General features: G+C 45.0%; 2 protein-coding genes across 2 annotated transcripts in view; both read right to left on the reverse strand.

Annotated features, from left to right (window-relative positions):
• The window catches only part of serping1 (serpin peptidase inhibitor, clade G (C1 inhibitor), member 1), a 52,002-nt gene extending 42,163 nt beyond the window's left edge, over nt 1-9,839 (reverse strand). The window contains exon 1 of the mRNA XM_060047263.1: nt 9,835-9,839. The gene's annotated coding sequence lies outside the window, so the exon portion shown is untranslated. The remainder of the gene's footprint in view (nt 1-9,834) is intronic.
• Nucleotides 694-16,351, reverse strand: gpr83 (G protein-coupled receptor 83). Its single transcript, XM_060047273.1, has 4 exons — nt 15,719-16,351; nt 8,615-8,740; nt 3,913-4,046; nt 694-3,015 (listed from the first exon to the last, which is right to left on the reverse strand). The coding sequence occupies exons 1-4, from the start codon at nt 16,163-16,165 to the stop codon at nt 2,295-2,297; spliced, it is 1,428 nt and encodes a 475-aa protein (XP_059903256.1). The 5' UTR covers nt 16,166-16,351; the 3' UTR covers nt 694-2,294.
• Nucleotides 16,352-23,698: the final 7,347 nt, after the last annotated feature.

The following is a 23,698-nucleotide window of genomic DNA, read 5'->3' on the forward strand; positions in this document are numbered from 1 at the left end:
AAACAATGTTTTTCACCGGCTGTGAGGTGAATATCAAATTGCAATGGACACACTTGGCAACTTAGTGCTTCACATGGCCCTTCAGGGATATCTTAAGACCAAAGTCTACGTTGGTCAACAGCATTCAAGGCACCCTGAATGTTTTGCCGGATCAGTTTAGATGTGCAAAGGCATTGTAACCTTTGCACATTAATGAATATTAAGGTTGCTAGGTGACCAATGATATGCCGTCCTGCCCAAGCCTAATGATCAATTGTGGGGGTTACACACAGAAACGGGGAGTTCTTTCATGCTGGTTTATATTGTGTTTGATGCTGAATGGCGCTATTCAGAGAGTTTGTGCATAGAATGTTATACTCACGATTTAGTCAAGTGTGCTTTCATCATTCTTGCATTGATTCTACTTCAGTTCGATTCCAGTTGTAATTCCGGATAATTCCGGTCTTTAAAACAACGCTAAACGTTCTTTTTCAGAAATGTGCAACTCACCAAGTGGTTAGTGGTGTTCCAAATCCCGTATCGTAGCGAAATACAGTTTTTGTCGTGCTTTATTTCACATTTATTTCCCATTGATTTCTTTTGGAAGATTCCTTCCAACAGAAATCAATGGGATTTACTAAATGCCAGCCGTACCACTATACTTTGCTCCCACTATACCTTGCTCCCACTACATGTACATTTGAGGGCTTATATGAGTGTTGACATTATTCCTGCAAATGGAAAAAATTGGTTGCATAAGTATCGCTTCCATCTCTTGTTATACAGAGAGCAGGTATACTTTATGCGATTAACTCAGAGGCCCTGAATAAAAAAATACCCCAAAAATTTTAGCTTATTTTACAAGAAAGGTTAGGAAATAATATATGTCAAGGAACGATTAAACAGTGTCTAGGTACATTCGGCCAGCACACATTTCTTTAGTTTTCTCCCATTGAGAATGTTCTAATGCAGAACTGTACACTCTTTTGATCCCGAGTCTCAGTCTCCAGCTGTTACAAAAGCCCAGTCTATTCCCTGCTGTTTGTGCTCACATGGCTCACATCAAAAGTTATCAGTACAACTTTTCTGTGGCTCGAAGCCTTTCCAATTAAAACAGGATATCACGGCAGAACTAAACATATAGGTGTGTTTGTGTGTGTTGATGACATTATTGATCAGATCTAATAGCTGGAATGGCCTACTGAGACAATGTTGTAGTCTATGGTTCTCACTGTTTGAAGGTGTCACCTTCAAAGGAGACCTTCAAAGGTGTCACGCTCACAGACGAATGAGAGCACCGATCGCATACAGAACTATTGACCAGAAATGAGTTGTCAAGGCGAGAAGTCCTTTCCTCTCTGTCTTTAATGACGCGTTTCCACCGGGCTGTGCGGTTACGCCCAGCACGATAAGGTCTGGTAGTGTAGGTGCGGTTGGGCCCAGTACGATAAGGTCTGGTAGTGTAGGTGCGGTTGGGCCCAGTACGATAAGGTCTGGTAGTGTAGGTGCGGTTAGGCGCAGCTCAGTCATGGCTTGCTTTTCCATCGCAGACAGTACCCTTATGGTAGGGCAGAGTTTAAGCCGGATGGCGATAGCCGCGGCAGCTAAGTAAGCATCGTGAACTCATAGCAGCCCGACACAGTGCAGCCTGCTAATTGATCCAATTAAAAAATGAAGAACGTGACAATATAAACAAAGAGCAACAATGTAGGATGTCCAAGAAGGACGGCAAACCTTTGCGCGTCATTTTCTTCATAAACTAAGCACCTCGCGGGTACTGTGTTTGTTTGTTTTTTATTCCCCTGTCGCCCGGAAGTGACGATTCTGTCGACCCATCAACGGACGGCGTGTATTTCAAACTTGTTGGCACCCTTTCAGATGTCTTGCTAACCAAACAGAGGAGCACTGAGAGATAAGTACGGCTAAGTCCGGACCCCGCCCACTTTTGGCGATGGAAATGCTAACCGTTCTGCACTTATTCATACCGAACCGAACCACACCCACGGGTGGAAACGCGCCATAAGTGCCTTCTCTGGGTTGAATGAGGACATTCCAAAAACCATTACGTCCAGTACAACCACCATATCAAGGACTTTGTCCTTTCTCCCATTCTGTGCAACCACAACCACACGCATACCACATCCACGAGCTGACATGTGTCTCGCACAGCCAGGGAATCAAACCCCTGACACATTCCCTACAGAACGGGCGTCCAAACGCTCTCACACGTCCAGTGAGCCGGAGCGTCTCCCCCCCACAGAGGTCGCAGTCGTGGGGGTTTCTACGGTCTCAGCCACACTCGGCGACCCCTTCCTTCAGCTCAGAGCCACAATGGGCTCCACCGACAAGATGTCGGTTTTCCCAGAAATCCCCTGCCGGAAAAGCACTCGCGAGTCCTTTGGGTTGTGGCAGGGGCACACGGAGGAGGAGGCGTGGCTCGGCTGGGAGGAGGCGTGGCTTGGCCGCGAGGAGCCCAGGCTGGGCCTGGGGGAGGCGTCGTTGCCGTCGGGCCACGCCGCCCTCTGGCAGGGCACGCACGCGCCGGCCGAGCGGTCCGCCGGCGGCACCCCCACCCGCTGCGCCTGCCACAGCCGCCGGAAGACGGAGGCCAGCAGCCGCAGCTCCTGTCGGAAGGTGGGGTTGAGGCAGCAGTAGATGAATGGGTTGTAGCAGGTGGAGCTCATAGCCAGCCAGTGGAAGCAGAAGTACAGGGCGTTGGAAGAGTGGATGGCCTGGCTGGAGAGCAGCACCACGTAGCAGTTGAGGGGGAACCAGCAGACGGCGAACACCCCCACCACTAGCAGCAGCATGGCCAACGTCCGCCGCCGCTTGCGCCGCCGGTTGGCGTTCTGCGTGATGGTGGTGTCGCCAATGGCGTTGCGCCGCCACAGGTGGCGGCCCACCGTGGTGTAGGCGGCCGTGATGATGAGGAGCGGCAACAGGTACAGAAGGATGAAGGTGAGCAGGTCGATGTACTGCCAGTAGACGTCCGAGGGCTCCGGGAAGTCGGGGACGCACAGGCTGCGCTCCTGCCCCCTGGTGGTGGAGGAGGAGCAGAACCAAGTCCAACAAGGGTTGTTATTAGGGTATTAGAACAACAATTTAGGATTGTATTCTAGTAGTATAACTATTCTATCATTGAAGGCTGGGCTGTCCGGGCTTCGCCTTATGGACATGTACAGTGTGTGCAGACTGCATATCTTACAATAAACAAAGACAGAGACAGAAAGAATAGGAAATACAGACTTAACTACGTGTGTCATTTCAATCAATTGTATGATCTTCCTTACTTTATCACTGGCTCACTTAATTCACAATTAAAATTTTTCATTTGCATCATATCATTAGTCATAGTCATTAGTTGTTTAACTTTTACCTTTTGCTAGTAGGTATGTATATATAAGCTAATGATTATTTCCAAATGACTTACATTGGAACAGATCCATGTAATGAGCAGATAGGGGTCAGACATCTTGCTCAAGGATCCCTACAGGTTAGGCTCATTGTGGAGGAAACCCAGGGGGAATCATACCAGAAAATTAAACATGTAATAATAATAATAATAATACATTTTATTTGTAGAGCACTTTAGATTCGAAAATCTCAAAGTGCTGAATTTTTCATTTACTACAATATGCAGTACTGAACCTGGGACCGGTTTGTGTCTAAATGCAACCAAATCAAATTATATGTTCGGTATGAATGAGAAGATTATGATTGTACGTATATAGCAGAAAGGTGTGTGACCAGAACTATATAGATGAAGCCATGGAGAGAGAGAGCTGTGTGTGTGTGTGTGTGTGTGTGTGTGTGTGTGTGTGTGTGTGTGTGTGTGTGTGTGTGTGTGTGTGTGTGTGTGTGTGTGTGTGTGTGTGTGTGTGTGTGTGTGTGTGTGTGTGTGTGTGTGTGCGTGCGTGTGTGTGCCCACCCCACCTGTAAGCAAAGCTCAGTAGTTTCTGGTAGATGGCGTGCGGCAGGGAGAAGCAGCTGGCCATCATCCAGATGACTGCTACCCACACGCCTCCCCTCAGCGACGACATGCGCGTACGCAGAGGATGAATTATCACCTGAACACAGTTTCAGATAAACAGGGTGACCACACATGGCTAAAACCACACACACACACACACACACACACATTTGCATACGCCCACACAGACACACACACACACACACACACACACACACACACACACACACACACACACACACACACACACACACACACACACACACATCGTACATAGTGGCCTTCCCTAGAATTGAATTTGAGAGGAACACTTTTGTGCATACTAATTTGCTTTATAAAATGTGTTTTGAGCGCTGAAGGATAAGGGTAGAGTATTGCTTCCCATCGCTTGCCGTTGCTCCTTAATGCATTCTGTGGCACGGAATAGAGAATCCACTCTTGAGGCGACTTATCCTGGAGGGCTTCAGAACGCATCACAATTCAAGACATGATCTTAAGACTCAGCACTGTAAAACCCATCAACCACAACAAACAGCAAGCAAATAGAGGCAAATTCCCAAAGAGAGCTGCTATCATAGGTATGAGCAGTGGTAAAGGTCTACGTGGTACATTGGTATACAACACACATATGAAAGCTCCTAGATTTCTGTGCATCCACTTAAAAATGTGCAAGGATACGTAGTAGTATAGTTTTTGGACAGAACTTTCCATTTAGCAATTTTCCCCCCAAATACTTCAGAGAAAGGCTCGGTGAGAGAGGTTATTTGACCTCAAATTCTCTTCCAGAGAGGGACAGCCTGATAATTTAAGCCTACTTTAACAAGATATTTGGCTGTCAGGGGTATCACAGTGATCAACTGTGATAATTGCCAGCCTGCATTCATCCAGACACATCCCCCATATGAGCCAACAAGACAACGCTGTTTATATAGAGGAAATGTGCTTGATTATGTTATGAGGATGGGGGCAGGAAAGGGGACCTTGAGATGTTTTATTTTACTTCAACAATCATGCTTAATAATAATCGTTAATCAATGCTTTACCAGAGCTTGCTCCTCAGTTAATTTTTTTCAGTTGAACATAAGAAATTAACTGAGGAGCAAGCTCTGGTAAAGTCCACACTATTCTCAATTACACAAGAAGATGTTAGGTCAGTATTTAAGAGATATAAGGTCAATAAAGAGATGGTTAAAGGGCTGTTCAGAACAGCTCTGTGGGGTGTTCACTGATAGGTTTGAGATGTCCTTGGAACAGAGAAGGGTCCCAAAGGCATGGAATGAGTCCATTGTTATTCCAGTGGCAAAGGGCAACATTACACAGGGTTTAAATTACTTCAGACCAACTGGTCATGAAGTCATTTAAAAAGATTGTGAAGTGTCTTTTGTTGTTAAGGGTGGGTGCGGCCCTGGACCCATGGCAATTTGCATACAGGGCTAGAAGAGGGGTGGAGGATGCCCAGATTACACTACTACATCTCCTGTACAGCCATCTAGATGGTCCTGGCACACACGCCAGGCTTTTGTTTTTAGATTTTTCTTCTGCTTTTGATACTATCCAGCCACATGTTTTAGTCAGTAAACTACTATCAGAATTTAATCTTGAGAGTAATCTTGTGAGCTGGATTATGGATTTCTTAACTAACAGAACACCACAAGTAAAGGTAAATGGTTGTCTCTCGGAAAGGCGTCTCTTCCACTGGCTCTCCCCAGGGTTGTGTACTTTCCCCTCTACTGTATATCCTCTACACTAATGACTGTAGAAGTCAGCATATGAATAGACACATCCTGAAATTGGCTGATGACACAATTATTCTTGGTTTACTGCATAGACATGAATCTCAGCATGGGCCAGTGGTTGATGAGTTTGTCAGTTGGTGTGACAAGTCTTTTCTTCAGCTTAACATCTTAAAACAAAAAATATGGCCATTGATTTTAGAAGAAACCAATCTTGTTCTCCTCCACCTACTTACATAAATGGAAACTGCATAGAGATGGTTGACCAGTTGAAATATCTGAGAACATTGATGGACAATAAACTCAAATTTGACATTAATACTGATACTATTTGCAAGAAGGGGCAACAACGATTGTACTTCCTTCGGAAGCTTAACTCTTTCAATGTCGATAAGGTTATATTGTCTTTATAAATCTTTTATTGAATCTGTTCTCACTTTTTCTTTTATTGCCTGGTATGGGGGCATCAGCCTTAGGGACAAAAACAACCAGCCATATTGTGAAGGTGGCTGGGAAGTTGATTGGCTGTCCACAAGTATCCTTGCTGAACATTTATGAGAAGCAGGTTAGAAATGTCTACATTGGACTGTAAAAATCACCCCCTTCATTGTTCATTTGAGGCCCTTCCCTCAGGCCGGAGACTAAGAGTCCCTCTTTCTAAGTCCAATAGGACAAAGAACTGTTTGCTCAATTTACACAATTCTTTGCACATACCTGTAAATGTATTTGAATCTGATGACTAGATAAGTATGACCGTTTATTAACAGTCTATCTCTTTGTCGATGTGTATATGTACCTGACTGCAAGACAAGTTTCCCTTTTGGGACAATAAAGTCAAACTGAACTGAACTAACAAATATACATTCTTACCAAAAATGTATAATACATTTTTAAAAATAATCCATGTTTACCAATAATGAATGATCGATTCTGAGTAATGAACCGTAGAGATGTATAATCTATATAATCATATAATCTGATGTTCATATATAGACTAATGTACCCGGCCCTTGCCAATAAACTTGATGCAGAGAAGTGGGAGAGCAGACCTAAAATAGCCTGCTCGAAATCCCATTCAGGGCTCTCTTGGCTTGGGTTTGAGGAGAGACCAGACGTTTTGGCTGTATACGTAGAAATCAAACGCCCCTTTACGCTGCTCTAAGGGACAACGAGATAGGGCCTGGGGTCTCATTTATAAAACTGTGCATGGGATCGTTACTAAAAGTGTACGTACGCACAAAAGCCAAGTTTTGCGTGCGCAAAAAAATATTCAGACTTATAAAACCCTGCGTACGCACACCGTACGCAATCTTTGCTTTATACATCACAGAGTGCCTACAAATGTGCTTAGCTGAATCAGCTTCACGTTCCGCCCTGTACACGCCCCTTTTTAACCATAAATGGTCAATGCAAATGACCTCATGAATGCGATCTGTAAATAAAACAGACTCAGATGCAAGCATTATGTCTTGTCGGAAACAATGGCAGAAGGACTGAGAAAAGCAAAAAAGCGACATTTCACGGAGGTTGAAGTGGAGACACTTGTGGGCGAGGTGGAGGCCCGGAAAGTATTTTTATTCGGCGGTCACGGGATTGGGATCGCCAATCAACAAACAACAAAAAGCAGAGTGAGTGGCATCATGTTGCTGCTGCAGTGAACTCTGTCAGTAGCAAGGAGCGCACAGTCCCAGAATTAAAAAATAAGTGGTCTGACATAAAGGTAGGCCGACATATTTTTATGTACCAATAAATCGTTATGGTCCCTAAAGACCCTCTCCCTCCGAATCCTGCCATTTGCATGGTCCGCCAGAAATAACATATAGTGCAGCATTACCACGGCGCTCACCTCTGTATTTATAGGGTTACGGTAATACGACTGACCGAGAACACCTTGGATAATCAGTTTGTAATCACCCACGTCAAATGTTCTTGAACATAACCCCTTTTTAATGCCTGATTTGTCATGAAAAGCATCAAGAGTAACGGACAACGATTGTGATGAGGAGTGTGGCTTGGTTTTCCACACTTGGGATTTAATTGACATTTGATTATGTGTTTACAGTGTCACATAAAAATATTATGTTATTGAGACATGTTGAACAGATGCTTTATTCCATGCAGTCGCGCCGTCAGTGGACAGTATGGAGTGACGGGATTAATTATAGAGAATTTATTTTTATTTCTATTCTAAGGAGATGTTTCTGGAGTTATAACTGAGAAATAACCCAGTTGACTTAAATAATTCTGATTACATAGATTTAACGCATGATACGGGTTGAAATTAAATTTATGAAGGGCGATGATAAAACATAAATTTATGAAGGGCGATGATAAAACATAATCGTTCTTCTCACCATACAATTCTTCTGTCTGACTTCAGTTCACCACCACACCATCTGTGTCGCCAACTCTCCTTTTCCTCCAAACCATGCGTAGTTGCATCCTTTGATGTGGGTGCTTATACAATCTGACTAAAGCTCATAAGCAATCCTTTCACGATGCTCAGTGAATTATACACCTGTGCACCTCACCTTGATGATGCTCCATTCCTTCAAATACTTTGCTCTCAATGAGTGTCCGACTACATGGTGCAGTTATGTTTTAGAGTGGTGTGTGTGTGTGTGTGTGTGTGTGTGTGTGTGTGTGTGTGTGTGTGTGTGTGTGTGTGTGTGTGTGTGTGTGTGTGTGTGTGTGTGTCAGCTGTCGAGAGAAGCTTACTTCAACAAGATAATTGGTTGCACTTTAGTCAGACTTGAAGGCTATATTCCGCTAGTGACTGCCACAGAAAAACACTGTTATTGTGTATCGTGTCTTTGTGCATCTGTGTGGGTTAGTATCTGTGTGTGTGTGTGTGTGTGTGTGCGTGTGCGTGCGTGTGTGTGTGTCTGTGTGTGCGTGTGCTTGTGCGAGTGGGTTGAGAGTGCCCTGTTACCTGGCGTCGGTCCAGAGCAATTGCGGTGAGTGTGAGCGTGGACACGTGCAGCGAGCAGTACTGGACGAAGCGACTGATGTGGCACATCACCCTGCCGAACACCCAGTTACTGTTGACGAAGCGCACCTGTAAACACACACACACACGCACACACACACACACACACACACACACACACACACACACACACACACACACACACACACACACACACACACACACACACACACACACACACACACACAAACACACAAGCACACAGACACACACAAACACACACACACAACACACATATGTATGTATACACACACACACACACACCACACACATATACACATAAACAACAACATGTTTTTACAGAAACATTTGTACATGAATATTCACGTCACAGTTACACACACAGACAGACACCGGTTGGTACACACAGGGACGTCCTTAGGGGGGGGTAAATTAGGATGATTCCAGGGGTGCAGCACTTCCGGGGGCGCCCCAGAGGACACTGGTGGTATTATTAAAACTCTATACAAAAAAAATATATAGATATATATATATATTTTTCGGATTAAATAATCAAATTAAGGTGGTTTGTTTCGTTGTTTTGTTGTGGTTTGTTTCTCCATTATTACAAAATCATTAGAATGTCTTCACCCTATTATCACAGCAGCGCCTCAGAGACGAGCTCATTGCACTGAGTAAGATCAAGACAAACCCTAAAGCTTTCTACTCTTTTGCAAAAAAGTTCAAAACTCCAGTCTCGTCGGTTGGACCTCTACTGGATAGCGACAACCAGCTCCAGTCCGACCCTGTCAGGATGGGCAGCATCCTACAAGAGCAATACGCCAGGGCATTCAGCAACCCTGACAAAGCTAACCTTGCTGAGGTACGTGTATCGAAGCTTGTTGCACAGTCACAGTCAATAACAGATCTTGTTTTCGACGAGCAAGACGTCCTGGGTGCAATCAAAGCAATGGACCGATACTCGGCTGTTGGTCCGGATAAGTTCCCTGCCATCATCCTCAAGGAATGTGGACAAGTCCTTGCGCCAGTGGTCACACAGCTCTGGAGAGCATCTCTGGACTCCGGCGACATAGCCGCTAAGTTCAAGAGCCAGAGTGTAATCCCACTATTCAAGAAGGGAAAAAGATCGATTGCTGCCAATTACCGACCGGTCTCTCTGACTTCTCATCTTATCAAGATGTTCGAGGGAGTCTTCCGAGCTAAACTGGTCGACTACATCGAGGCCCAAGATATCATCAACGACGACCAGCATGGCTTCCGGGCTGGAAGAAGCTGCTTGACTCAATTGCTCCACCACGTGGAAGACATATTGAATGATCTGAATGCCGACGAGAACGCGGACATCCTATATCTGGATTTCAGCAAAGCCTTCGACAAGGTCGATCATGCTATCTTGCTGAAGAAACTCAACCTTTATGGAATCCAGGGAAAAGTGCATTGTTGGCTCTCAAACTTTCTCAGCGGTAGAACTCAGCATGCGGTGATTGATGGTGTGAGATCTAACGTCATCAGAGTTCTGAGTGGTGTCCCGCAGGGCACAGTGCTGGGCCCACTCCTCTTTATCTTGTATATAAACGATCTGTTCTCTGTCGTTAAGCACAGCAAAATAAAGGTATTCGCTGATGACTCAAAGAGCAAGAGCATCGGCTCCCCTACAGACTGCAAGCTGCTCCAGGAGGATCTCCACGCAGTTGTTCGTTGGGCAACGAACAACAACATGGAGCTAAATGAGTCCAAGTTCCAGCTCCTACAGCACGGGAAGAATCAAGATCTACAGGAGCCGTACAAGCTATCAACAGGACTGGTAATCTCCTCAGACGATGTCGTCAAAGATCTCGGAGTGTTCATCGGCAACACATCACCAAAAAAACTGCCGAACCTGCACGAAAAGCCGGCTGGGTTCTGAGGACGTTCTCAATCAGGGACAAAAGCACGATGCTACTGCTCTTCAAGACCTATGTTCGCTCCATCATTGAGTACTGCTGTGCTCTCTGGTCACCACATCTGCAGTGCGACGTTATCATGATTGAGTCGATCCAGCGCTCTTTCACTGCAAAGACAGCGGGTTGCTCGAATCTCAGCTACTGGGACCGCCTCAAGCATCTTAACCTCTACTCGCCACAACGCCGCCGTGAAAGATACATGGTCATCCTTGTCTGGAAAATCTACCACGGTGCCATCCCCAGCAGCGTCAACCTGGTGTTCCAACACTCGGAGAGGCGTGGAGTAACCTGTGTCCGGCCGCTTGGAAGCTCCAAGTATAGCAGCATCAACACAATGAGATTCCACTCGTTCTCATCAACTGCCTCTGCTCTGTACAACGCTGTACCCAAAAATGTCAAGTCAATCCCAACCCTGATCCAGTTCAAGGCAGAACTTGACCGCTTCCTTCAAACCATCCCTGACACTCCCTCTACTCCTGGATACACTGGGGCCAACAGAAATTCTCTGGTGGAGTGGGCTAGCAGCAAAAGTCAACTATAGCTGCTACCAACGGGAAAATGGCGGTGGAGACACTTGATGTCCTGGCCTAGGTGTTCTAACCTGAAACAAACCCTAGGTACCCTAGGTAGGTAGGTACCCCTCTCATTTGTCATTATTTGGTACAGCCCAAGTCTTACGCTACTGCAGAGCAAAGTAGCGGCCAGGCAGATCATTGTGAAGGAAGTGCAGACTGCTAGTGTCTTAAACTAGCAGTCTAAAGTCAGTTTGTGTGTATCCCGGTCGGTGAAATTAAGAAAGCAGGTTGTCAGGGGAGGAAAGAGAGGAAAGAGAGAGAGGAAAGAGCTCAAAGCGGTCGAAAGTTCGTCACTCAGTTTTTTACCAAGAAAGGTATATCCCTCCCCAGGGGCGCCGAAAAGGGGGGGTAAAGGAGACGGATTCTAGGGGCCCATGATGGAGGGGGGCCCAGAGAGGCCCCTAATGATGATGAAATTATAATACAGAAAAAATAATGACACTAAGTAAAGATTATTTTCATGGGGCCCAAAATCCCTAGCGTCGCCCCTGTCCCTCCCTCTACACTTTCCCAACAACCTGATAACAAGCCTAGCAGCTAAAGCTACTGTAGCTAAAATAATTACAGCCTGCACTGGATGAAAAAACTGAAAAGATCGTTTGCATTACCATTCTCATGATATCCAATCTACAAAAAGCCTACATTATTTTTACAAGTCGAGCGGACTATTTAGTATCACCCGTATGCAGGCGTTGCCAGGCAACGTTGCTATCGCGTCTTCATAGGGTCAACGTCTTTCCTAGGGGTAAATTAACACTTTTTAACCTACACCCTCCAGCCAATCAGAATTGAGTATTCACCCAGACCATGGTATAATTAAGCAATAGATCACGCCAGGCTGTGGTATGTGCTCATTATACCACTGTCGCGGGGCCGGCGACCCCCTTCACAGTGGTATAATGAGCACATGCCACTGACTGAAGTGATCTATTGCTTTTATACAACGGTTACTGTTATGGCAAAACGAAAGTCATAGACACACTACATTTAAAAAGAAACCAAGAAAGTCAAAGTAGCCGTTTTATTAAAGACTACCAAAAAGTAGTCCCTCCTGGCTGCCATGCAACACACCATAACAGTAACCGTTGTATAAAAGCAATAGATCACTTCAGTCAGTGGCATGTGCTCATTATACCACTGTGAAGGGGGTCGCTAATTAATGCATGCATTAATGGAGATAATGCAATGATTAACATTCCATACTGCTTGCCAGCATGATAATAACATTTATGTAAACAGATTTTGAATATTTTGATTGGCTGCATTACAATATTAGCAGACATTAAACCAAGGGTACTTACATTTTAGCTGACTTTTTAGTTTTAAGTCAGCTAAAATTACAAGTAGTATACCCTTAGATTAATAGCTGCTATTTATGGTAGGCTAATGCAGCAAATCAAAACATACAAATACATATTTATGCCGCTTTTCCACTGCATGGTACCAGCTCGACACGACTCGACTCGACTCGACTCAGCTCGCATTTTTTGCGTTTCCACCGCGAAAACATGGTACCTGGTACCTGAAGTGGCTGCTTTTTCTAGTACCGCCTCGCTCTAGGTTCCAAGCGGCTGAGCCGATGCTAAAAGGTGACGTCGGCAGACGGCCGGCCACTTATTGGCCAGAGAGTGTGACGAAGTCACGAGAGCGACATGGCAACCATGCTGGTAACAGCCATAGCAGCGCCGCAGCCAACATATATTCCACTTCTTCAACTTCTTCAACATGCCAGCTAATAATAGTAATGTTATCGATGTCCTCCATTGTTGTTATGTGGGTTCTGTCCATGTGTGGGTTGCGTAGGTCTTGTTTGCGTCGCGTACAAAAATACGTCACGGCCCTTTCGCGCAGCCGACCCCGCCCACGTCCAGGAGGTACTATTTGCGGTGGAAAAGCACCCGTGCTGCTACCGTGTCGAGTCGTGTCGAGTCGTGTCGTGTCGAGTCGTGTCGAGTCGAGCTACATGTGCGGTGGAAAAGCGGCATTAGTCATGCCCAGCTCAATCCAATCAAATATACTGTTGACAACATTGTTTAATATGCTCAGATAATTATGAGACATATTCTGAATTATATGATGCATCTTAGAGTCAGGGCCCTCTTCAAGCCATGATGAACCCACAGAAGAAACCAGTGAGGTTGAAATAGAAGAAAGGGAGAAGGAGGACAGTCTTAGTAGAAGCAGCACTGTCACAGTTTATTAGCTTATTTCTGTCTATAGTAACTACAAGCCAGGTAAATGTGTAACTAAATACTAACTAACTATCTAGTGTACAAAGTAGCCTAGGTAAGTAGGTAGGTTCATCATGTTGTTATTCAGTTGTTATTCATTTTCTTCTGATGATAATGGCTACCCAATTTCGACCCAGTATTACTCAATATTTACTGATTATAAAATGTGAATGAATATATAACGTTAAAAATGTAGCCTATATATAATATATATATATTTTAAATATATTAAATATATTTTAAATATATATTTGGGGGGGGGGGGGGGGTTTGATTCCCAAAAATTCTGGGAATCAGCAGATCCCCTCTCGACTCTTATTCATTGGTGACGAACCACTTAAGCCTCTCTGACCTCACTTTATCTACCACCTTCTGGCACGGGATCAGATTATTCATGCCTGACTCTCGCCTACAGCGATCATTATAGTAGCCTAACTCTTATTTTTCTACGGCCGTGGGAATAGTGGAACTTTGTGTGTGCGAGTGTGTTCCAGTCTGCACGACACGTGTGCATAGGCGTCGATTACGGGGGGACGGGGGGGACATGTCCCCCCCACTATTTGAAGTACGAATTTCGTCCCCACCACTTATAAAAATGTGCAAACCAATTGCGACTGAAGAAATCCCCACATACTCAACCGAAATCGTCGAGTCTAAAATCATGCGATAGGCGTGCACGAAGACATCATTTATTAGATAGGCCTATCTAATAAACCGTTGGAACACACAAGACCGGAACCCATAGCAACGCCGGTAAACAAACCCTGACTCCCGAGAAGCCCAATCCCTATGAGCTCCCCGTGCTACGGCCATCCGGAGGCGCACAGAGCTTTTGGCCGTGATTTTATGCATACAATTATATTATATTATATACTATTATATATAGAGCTCCGAGAGTCGCAAACGGCAACAATCACTTTCTCCTCCATGCTGCAGTTCACCCCGGACTGCACTGCACTGAGTTTAACGGTTGAACGCTGATTGAACTCGAGCGAATTTGTCGCGCCATAAATCCTCGTGAACGCGCTCGCCTGTGCACGGCGAAAGCGTGGTGCGACAAATCAAAAAAATTCACCCGATACGCGTCTATACGTTCACTTTGTATGGGATCTTGTCGTCCTGTTGCGTTTGGTGTGAACGCACTGGAGAAGTTTCAAGACAGACAGACAAAATTTACATTTTTATTCAGAAAATAGCCGGTCCTTTTGCTTCCTATAAAAAGCATGTTTGTGACACTGGATAACGATATGGATACATCATCTAGCCTGCATGTGGAGGGCCACATAAGGTAAGAAATTGGTTTACGTAAACTTTGCTGCTGGTTCTGTTTGCTCGTGATGACCTGGCCAAAGATTACCCACGGTCCTAAGCGATTGTGATCTGATTCTGGTTGGTGCTCCAGCTAGTATGCATTGTATATATAGATCGCAGCTAGTAGCAGCTACACACGGCGCGATTGCTATGCCAATGTGGTTATAGTTGTTTTGTCTGATTGAGATATGTCACGACTTGGAGCCTGGTAGGCCTATCCAGACATAAATATGTTCACGCATAACCTGTGTGATTATCCTAAACTGTAGGGGATTTTATTTGCGGGCAATTTGCTTATGATGTTGCAACGAGTGAAGTCTACATTGGTCCTTCGCAAGTGTTTACTCGTGGTCAGGATTTGGCAGATGCAATTCTCCTCTGGGCGCTTGTTTTTTTCTTCTTTTTTTAATGCAGCATAACATATGCTACCAGCAGCCCTTGCTCGTCTTCAAAAGGCTGATGCTCAGTACCTCGTTTCATTTCGTACCCCCTTTACAGTCTGGCATTGTTTGTCTGGTAAACTTTGTTGATGTCAAGATAAGTGTTAAATTGCCAACACTGTTCTTTGTCCTGTGTATATTAGTATTACATATCCCGAGCCAATACCCTGGTGTTTCCAACGCCGTTTGCAAAACAAGCCAAAACACAAACTGTGGTTTCCAGCTTTTATTGTTCGAATAGGATTTTCAACACCTGACAATCCACTGTAGAGCATATTGTAATGCAGCGTTGAATGGATGAATAGCTTACATAAGGGTACCCAGCACTTTTCAGACCACACTCAAGCTTATGGTTATTGTCCCCACCACTTCTAAAAACAAACTGACGCCCTTGCGTGTGTGTGTGTGTGTGTGTGTGTGTGTGTGTGTGTGTGTGTGTGTGTGTGTGTGTGTGTGTGTGTGTGTGTGTGTGTGTGTGTGTGTGTGTGTGTGTGTTCGTGTTCGTGTGTGTGTGTGTGTGTGTGTGTGTGTGTGGGTGTGGGTGCGTGTGTTTGCGCGCGCGCCCGCGCCTGCTTGCGGATCTCACCAGAGTGAACGGCGTGTTGAGGACCGTGATGAGGATGTCCGCCACCGCGAGATTCACGATGAACAGGCTCGTCGCGGAGTGCATCCTCTTGGTCTTGATGACCACGTGGCACACCATGGTGTTCCCGAACAGGGAGATCACGATGATCAGCGAGTAGGCGGAAACCAGCAGCGCTTTGGTGCTGCGGTTCTGAGACTCTCCCCCGTAGCGCTTCTTGTCGGCCAAAGAGCGCCAGTCGGCGAGCGTCCCTTCGTCAAAGTCCAGGAGGTAAAACCCCGCGGATCCGTTAGAATCGTCCGAACCGTTCGAGCCTCTAGACAGCCCCTTCCCGGAGAGCAGGTCCTCGAAAAGACAGGAGCCGTTGACCCCGCTGGCCAGAATCCGGGCCATGCAACCCGCAGAAACTGTGAAAAATAACAAAGTTATTCCAACTTGTGTAGCAGTCATATTTCCAAGTATTTCTATGTTTGATTGACTTTAGGATAACCAGAGATCAGTTCGCGTGTGTTGGAGGATGATCAGGTCAAAGCGACGTTCTTCGGCATGACTGAAGTTAGTGAGAGCAAAGAAAGTGAAGCTAGCTCGTCAGGTGGGAGCTTTTAAATCCGCTGTGCTCTCTCTCTCTCTCTCTCTCTCTCTCTCTCTCTCTCTCTCTCTCTCTCTCTCTCTCTCTCTCTCTCTCTCTCTCTCTCTCTCTATCGTGTGTGTGTGTCTGTGTCTGCAAGATAGGCCTTGACGACATGTTACATTACCAAAAAAAATTGTTGTATAATTCGATGCTTTGTTTGATTTATTCCACAATAGAAATAACTAACAAATAAGAGGAAAATAAAAATGTGTGTGATTAATGACTCATTTCCAATTGTTGATTTACTTGAAAATACGAAAAGATAATTTTTCCCTTTCGCTGTAGCACGTTAGAGAGAGAGAGAGAGAGAGAGAGAGAGAGAGAGAGAGAGAGAGAGAGAGAGAGAGAGAGAGAGAGAGAGAGAGAGAGAGAGAGAGAGAGAGAGAGAGAGAGAGAGAGAGAGAGAGAGAGAGAGAGAGAGAGAGAGAGAGAGAGAGAGAGAGGGGTGTGCGTGTGATAAAAAAATGATCGGCCAGTGACAGTCACAACTAATAACCCGGCCAGTAACAACTGATTACCCAATCCTCCGCGCTGTCCCTTAAAGGCACCCAGTGCAACTTTATGTAAACATTCAATGAAAAATAAACATTCAATTTCTAGTCTTTTTTACACGTAGTAAGTTTCAATAACTCCATACCATTACATATCGACATTCAAGGAGCAAAGATGAGACGTCGTTGTGTGGTGAGAACTGATAGAAAATCGTAAACAACAACAATCGCCGGTGGGGAGAAGCCATTTTTCCATTGACTGGAAGCCTGCTTTATTTATTGTAGGTTACAAAAAATAAAGAAAATGGCGGCATTGTTGTTGTTATCGATTTTGTATCAGTTCTCACCACACAACGACGTCTCATCTTTGCTGCTTAAATATCGGTATGTAATGGTATGGAGTTATTGAAACTTACTACGTGTAAAAAAGACTAGAAATTGAATGTTTATTTTTAAGCCTCGAAAGTTGCACTGGGTGCCTTTAATCTGCTGCTCTCCATGGTGTTGAACGGCGGCCCGCGGTGTGGTTGCACTCAATGGCAGCGCGCTACACCTCATCACCTCATCAGATTTGACGAATTGAACATTCGCCTTGGCTTGCACACTTACGTAGGTTTGAATTGTTTACATTAACCGCAATGTGCGGTTACGTGTGATTTCCACAAGCACATTAGCGGTGTCTGATTGATATGCGACAGGCTGGCGAGACACTTCAAATTATGCCTGTCTTATTTAAAACTTTTTGTTTTTAGGAAATGTCTCTGCAATGTGTCCGGGAATATCTCCGAAATGTGTCAGAATGTGTCCGGATGTCTATGTAGCCTACCCCAATCTCCCCTCTCGAACCACACATATTGAGGGTTTCATTTTCAAGTAAATACGATATCTCGGTACCAGGGAGGGACACGGGTAGAGGTGATTACTCGATCAGCGACATTAACATGAATAGTTCTAAGTGGAGTTAATAGCCTATACTCAGATGTAGTTTACTCATTCTTGCACCTGAATGACTTGAATAAAAAATAAATAAAAAACATTCCTAGCATGCAAATTATTCTAATGACGTCTCCGTGCGTAGTCCCGACTGCTCCAATGAACCAAGAAAGCCGGCTCCTTGACGAAGGGGAAATATACCCCCTCGGTTTTACACAGGCAGGCTAGACAGTGAAATAGTAACATCTGCCAAGCAGCGACCGTACCTGTTGGCAGTGTAAAAATGCCTTTAGATGATGGTGCTTGAGATGAATTATCCGAGCGCCCATTGCTTTGAGCGCCATCATAAATGGGAAAAGCACATGCCTGAGGGGCGGGGGGATGTGGAGCGTACTCCACGAGGTGCATGGAGATATGAGAGAGGTAGAATTGCTGGAATCAAATGCAGAATCGAATAAATCGATCACAGCCTGTGGAGAGACGGTGCGTTCGGGCCAAGCAGCAACGCAGCGGGAACCGGCGAAAATTGGCACGTGATCCGTCCACCCGGTGTCTCGAATGTTACGATTTGCGTTGTATCCTATGACTCAAACAGAGGCCTTTCGGGGGGACTACATCAATGCAATCGTTTTTAGATCCATATATTTTTTTGAATGGTTTCCCAAACAGGGCAGAGAAGTGTTTTCCTTCACACCAATCAATCAAGTTAGGATGAACCCAAGTACAGACATCCAATCAGATAGACTTCTGAGACAAGACTCACTTTTCCCTGTAAACTCCCACTGGGGGCTGTTGTTCTCCTATGTAGGCCTATATCAATATTTTTGGGTCTTCTGGGTTAAATGGCGTTGGGGATTTCGTGAATTACTTGCACTCCTATTCTGTATTTTCTTTGTTCATCACACATCTAACATCAGGTGCAAGGAAAAAATTTAAGGAAAGAAAAATGACTTTTAGGCATTGTAATATATACTTATTCAGAAGTAGCAATTTTTACAGTGTAATATCCAGTTTCAATAGGAACTAGAAAAAAACATGAAACTATACACAACATATTCATGTAATGAATGTTCTTGACTAGGAAGAGTATTCTACTAAATATTTACTACTATTAAATTATTTATTGTCACTGCACCAACACCTTCATATTCTATATTGTGCAAAAAAACAATGTTTAGATGAAGAAATGTACATTGTATCTCATACGCTTTGATCTCATGCTGCTTTTATCTGTATCTTTTGACCTCCTACCCCAGAAACTGATGGGCGTTCTCTGTATATAGTCCATCACCTCAGCAGAGGGGTAAAATATATCTATGGTGCTGCTTGCACGACTAGCAGATGATGGGCCAAGTCTGGCGCGTTTCCACTGCAGGGTGCGGAACGGATCGGATCGCAAAGGTGCGGGTCGGGTCGCGTTTCCACCGCCAAAAGTGTGCGTGACCCGGACTTTGCCGTACCCGTTCCGGCCCCATTCTCGGGACTCCTCCGTTGCGGTACCCAAAACGAGACCAGACGCCTGAAAGGGTCCCGTGAAATTCTAGCTACACCCCCCCTCCGTTGATTGGTCGACAGAATCGTCACTTCCGGGTGACGCGGGGATAAAAACAAACAAACAGTAGCCTCGAGGTATTATTCTTTACAATTAACATGTCGCGTAAAAAGCTTGCTTGGGCGAACAAGGAGGTGGAGACGTTTGTCTGCATTCTGGGGGAGGAAGACGTTGTTTACGATGTTTACGTAGTTGCCGCGGCGATCGACATCCGGCCTACCACAAAGGGTACTGTCGGCAGTGGAAACGCGACCTCGGAACTGAGCTGGGCTATACCGCCCCCTCCCTACCGCACCTTTGCGATCCGATCCGTTCCGCACCCTGCAGTGGAAACGCGGCAGTCGGCTTAAAGGGGACATTATGCAAACAACACTTTTCCTGGGATTTGGGGTGTTGTTTTGGGTCTCTGGTGCTCCCACACGCATACAAAAAGATCTGTACATGATTTTTTGAGTGAGATATGCATTTCTGTGAGCACCCTGCCTATAGTTACCGAGTGAGTCAGTTTCGGCACCCCTTCTACGTAGAAGGTTACCTCCCACTTCCCCGAAGCTTGTCCGGCAGCTCCGGCGGGTGTAGGCCTACTCCGGGAGCTGAACTGCCACCTAAGCTTCGGCGGCAGTCCGGCAGCTCCGGCGGGGGGAGCTCGGCGGCAGTCCGGCAGCTCAGCTTCTGGAGAACACTCCCTTTCTCCTCCATGACGCCTCAAAATGGACTTCAGAGAGTCGAGGCCAAAGTTCCTTTCTCCCAATTCTTCTCAACCATGGCTGAGATAACCCCCACTTGTTTGCGGAAGTACTAGACGCAGTCTTTGTGAATCATAATATCATCCAAGGCGCACATAGCTTTTGTCTGAGATATTAGATATAATAGGCTATTATATAAATACCTATATATTATATTATATTATGTAGATATAGAGCTCCAGGAGTCCGCAAACGGCAACAATCACTTGTTTTCTGGAACTCAAATACTATGTTTAGGCCTACTTGTTGGTTAAACACCATTATATGTCTCCTTTAAGCCTTTGCCAGAATGTTTTTTCCTTTGAGGAATGGAAAGAAGCACACATCCTTTGCTCCTCTTTCTGGAGGAATCTGTCTAGCAGGCCCATTTGGATGAAAGCATTCCACTTTAATATCTTGGCGATGCGTATCAATACGCTTTTGCTAACCAACGGTTCTTGCCGTGTATCACAGCAGGCCCGTCTCCGCAGTTAATGTGATCCGCCGTATCTCTGTGTGAACTCCTTCTCCCATTTCCCCCGTTAACATAGCAACAGGACCTATTTCCACGTGTGAGCAGAAGCACTATATATGCTCATTGAGATCAAACACGGATGGAGGGAAATACTGACACGTCTTTGATTCAAAGTGAAAACAGGACAATGATCTGCAAAAGATCTTCTGCCCCTCAGGAATGACCTGATTTGTTCATGGGTTGAAGGAGTTCAGCCTAGTGCGCCATTTCTTTATCTTTGACATGGAACTGGATGTTGGTGAGACTTTTCCCCACCATTTCATAGAATGTTTTCCCATTTGCAACATCATTCTCTTGCAGAAGGAGACGATCATTCTGCAGTTCTTCTAACGTTCCCTCCCATGCAAGTTGTTGCTCTCTTTTCGTGAGAAGTTTAAAATGGCTCTTTGGAACCCGAATCTTGAAGGGACAACACATAGAGAGAAATTATTCTTATTTTGATAACGAGCAACCCAATGTTCTCTCAAAACGTCAAGCATAGTCTTTGCCTTTTCATGGTATTGGCAGTGACAGCTCTTTCAATAAGATGTCTGGAGTGCTTTGATGTAGAAGGGAACGAAGGGGAGTGCAGAAAGATGAATAACTCAAGTCTGGGTGTTTATCTATATAATCTTTGTGGAGGTTAGTTTCTGAGAGGCCAAATCTTTGATGCGTAATTATCCTTGGTGTTATTGTGTCTTGTCAGTGGTCAAAGTGCCGCACTATAAAAGCTTTGGACTGTTTAAATCCTTGTATGACTGTAAGTGGCCCCAATGATTTAATTGCTTTGGCCTAAGCGCAATGTATGTCATGTAAGACCAAATTACAATCACTTTGTATAGCAGAGAGTATTTTTTAGATCGGGAGTTTTCTTTGCTGGAGGCAGATGGTATTTCTAGCCTGCATCATTGTGTGGTGGTGCTTGGCGATTCACATGGTGTGCTCATTGTCACGGTTAGCGGTTGGCAGGTAGGTAGGACCCAATAGCAGACATTAGAGGTAAGGGGTCATTGATTAATGCAAAAAGGCAGGAACACGGAGAACACGGGGAACGCAGGTAACACCGGAAAAACCAACCCAGTCTCGCCAATATGCGTACAGATCGCACGGTTTTACACTTTCAAAATGCGTGCAGTACGTAGGGCCTACGCCAAATGACAATTCCGCATGCATATGATACTCAAAACCCAGCATTAACTTCTTTGGAGGTCAGATGCGTCCACATACCACGCATCACTTTATACCCATACCGACGTCACCAGCGAGGCATGCTGCGTTCCCAGCACAGTCTCACTCCCTACTACTAAAGGTGTGACGCATGGCCAAGGATCCCTGGCGTCAATTTCCGACGAAAGATGGGTACCTTTTGCGGCGTTTTTCAACGCGGGGGTCAATCAGATAGACATTCATGTTATACCTTTTGCGGCGTTTTTCAACACGGGGGTCAATCAGATAGACATTCATGTTAATCCCTCACCGTAGGGATATAGACGAAAGGAAATCAACAACGGTGATGCCGTCACATTATGCAACTATTGATTTGTTTGACATGATCTAAAAAAAACAACAACTCAGACCATCAGAGCCATCTACCTTTGGTTACTTTGATCTTGCATAATTTTATTCAGCTCCGGTGTTAAGGTAAAACAAATCATAATAATGACGATGATGTTGATGATATAGTAATAATAATTATAACATTTGAATATTTATCTGACTTTGTATATCTGGGCAACCCAGTCGCCAAAAGCATACGTCGACAGTGTATGTTTTCGTGAACACTGGATTAAGTCGCATTTCAACGTAAAATAGCGTGCTATATCTACAGTATCTGCGCGTAGCGCTTTGGAGGCGCCTGAAGAAAGCACAACCAACAAGGTTATAAAATACATAAATTCCTGGTTATATACAATACATAAATAAATACAATACATATTTAATAAATTATAATTATTTGGAAACTTCCCATCGCTGCCAGTACAGTGAAGGTGACGGTAATGCCTGTTTGCAAGCTTCACTGGTTGTTTTAAAAACGGAGTCGCGGGTGAAAACCTCAAAGGCGCGGGTCACGGTTTTCTTGGGTACTTTCAAAACCCACCGCAGAAACAGTTGGGGTGTAATATGTATTGTATAATCTTTATGAAAACTCAGTCAGAACTATTCAACACCAGAGGATGGGCGGGGTTGGGCAGTGGACACACAGACACACACGCGCACGCACGCACGCACGCACGCACACACACACACACACACACACACACACACACACACACACACACACACACACACACACACACACACACACACACACACACACACACACACACACACACACACAAACAAACACAATGCATTTAGCTGCTACAACGACAAGAAAAAATACTATGGCAGAATAAAGAATAAATTCATGCATTATCATTCAACTTGAACATGTGTTTTTACGAAACTTGGCCCGGTCGGACACCGAGGGCAGGCCCCCCCTCTTGGTCCGACCGGGCCAAGTTTCGGTGCGGGGGTCCCAATTAGGCCCTAGAATTCCTGCCCTCGGGGTCCGACCGGGCCAAGTTTCGGTGCGGTGGTCCCAGTTAGGCCCTAGAATAAGGTATTCAAATTTCAGGGCGGTGGGACCTTCCTATCTGAAAAACTGTTTTTCCACCACATTCTGAACCACTAGGAACCACAGGCAAAACTTCTGAGGGATTGGATTGGATTGGATTGGATTCACTTTATTGTCATTGTGCAGAGTACAACGAAATGAGGTTATGTGACCAACCAGAAGTGCAAAAGAGCAGTAAAGTGCAGTTTGTACATGAATTATATAATATCAGAGCAGCATAGAGGTACCATAAGTGCAGTAAATATAAATATAATATAATAAAATAAATAGAGTACTATGGGTGTTGATAAAGGGGATATGTACATTCAAGTAGAGGGATAATTGTTCAGTCAACTAGCATGGATTAGTGCAATGAATGTTCTGGACAGCCTCGATGGAGGGGAGAGAGGAACCGATGATGCGTTGCGCAGTTTTCACAACCCTCTGCAGTGCTTTCAGGTCAGAGACAGAGCAGTTGCCATACCATACTGTGACACAGTTGGTAAGGATGCTCTCGATGATGCAGCGGTAGAAGTTCACC

Source organism: Gadus macrocephalus, chromosome 3 (assembly GCF_031168955.1).
Source record: "Gadus macrocephalus chromosome 3, ASM3116895v1".
In the NCBI taxonomy this organism is placed as follows: domain Eukaryota; kingdom Metazoa; phylum Chordata; class Actinopteri; order Gadiformes; family Gadidae; genus Gadus; species Gadus macrocephalus.

Excerpts from the sequence above, each read along its gene's own strand:
- gpr83 (XM_060047273.1), bottom strand. The coding sequence starts at position 16,165 with ATGACTGCTACACAAGTTGGAATAACTTTGTTATTTTTCACAGTTTCT. Across the intron at positions 8,741-15,718 it reads TCAACACGCCGTTCACTCTG|GTGCGCTTCGTCAACAGTAA; the intron begins GTGAGATCCGCA and ends GTGTGTTTACAG. Across the intron at positions 4,047-8,614 it reads TTGCTCTGGACCGACGCCAG|GTGATAATTCATCCTCTGCG; the intron begins GTAACAGGGCAC and ends AACTGTGTTCAG.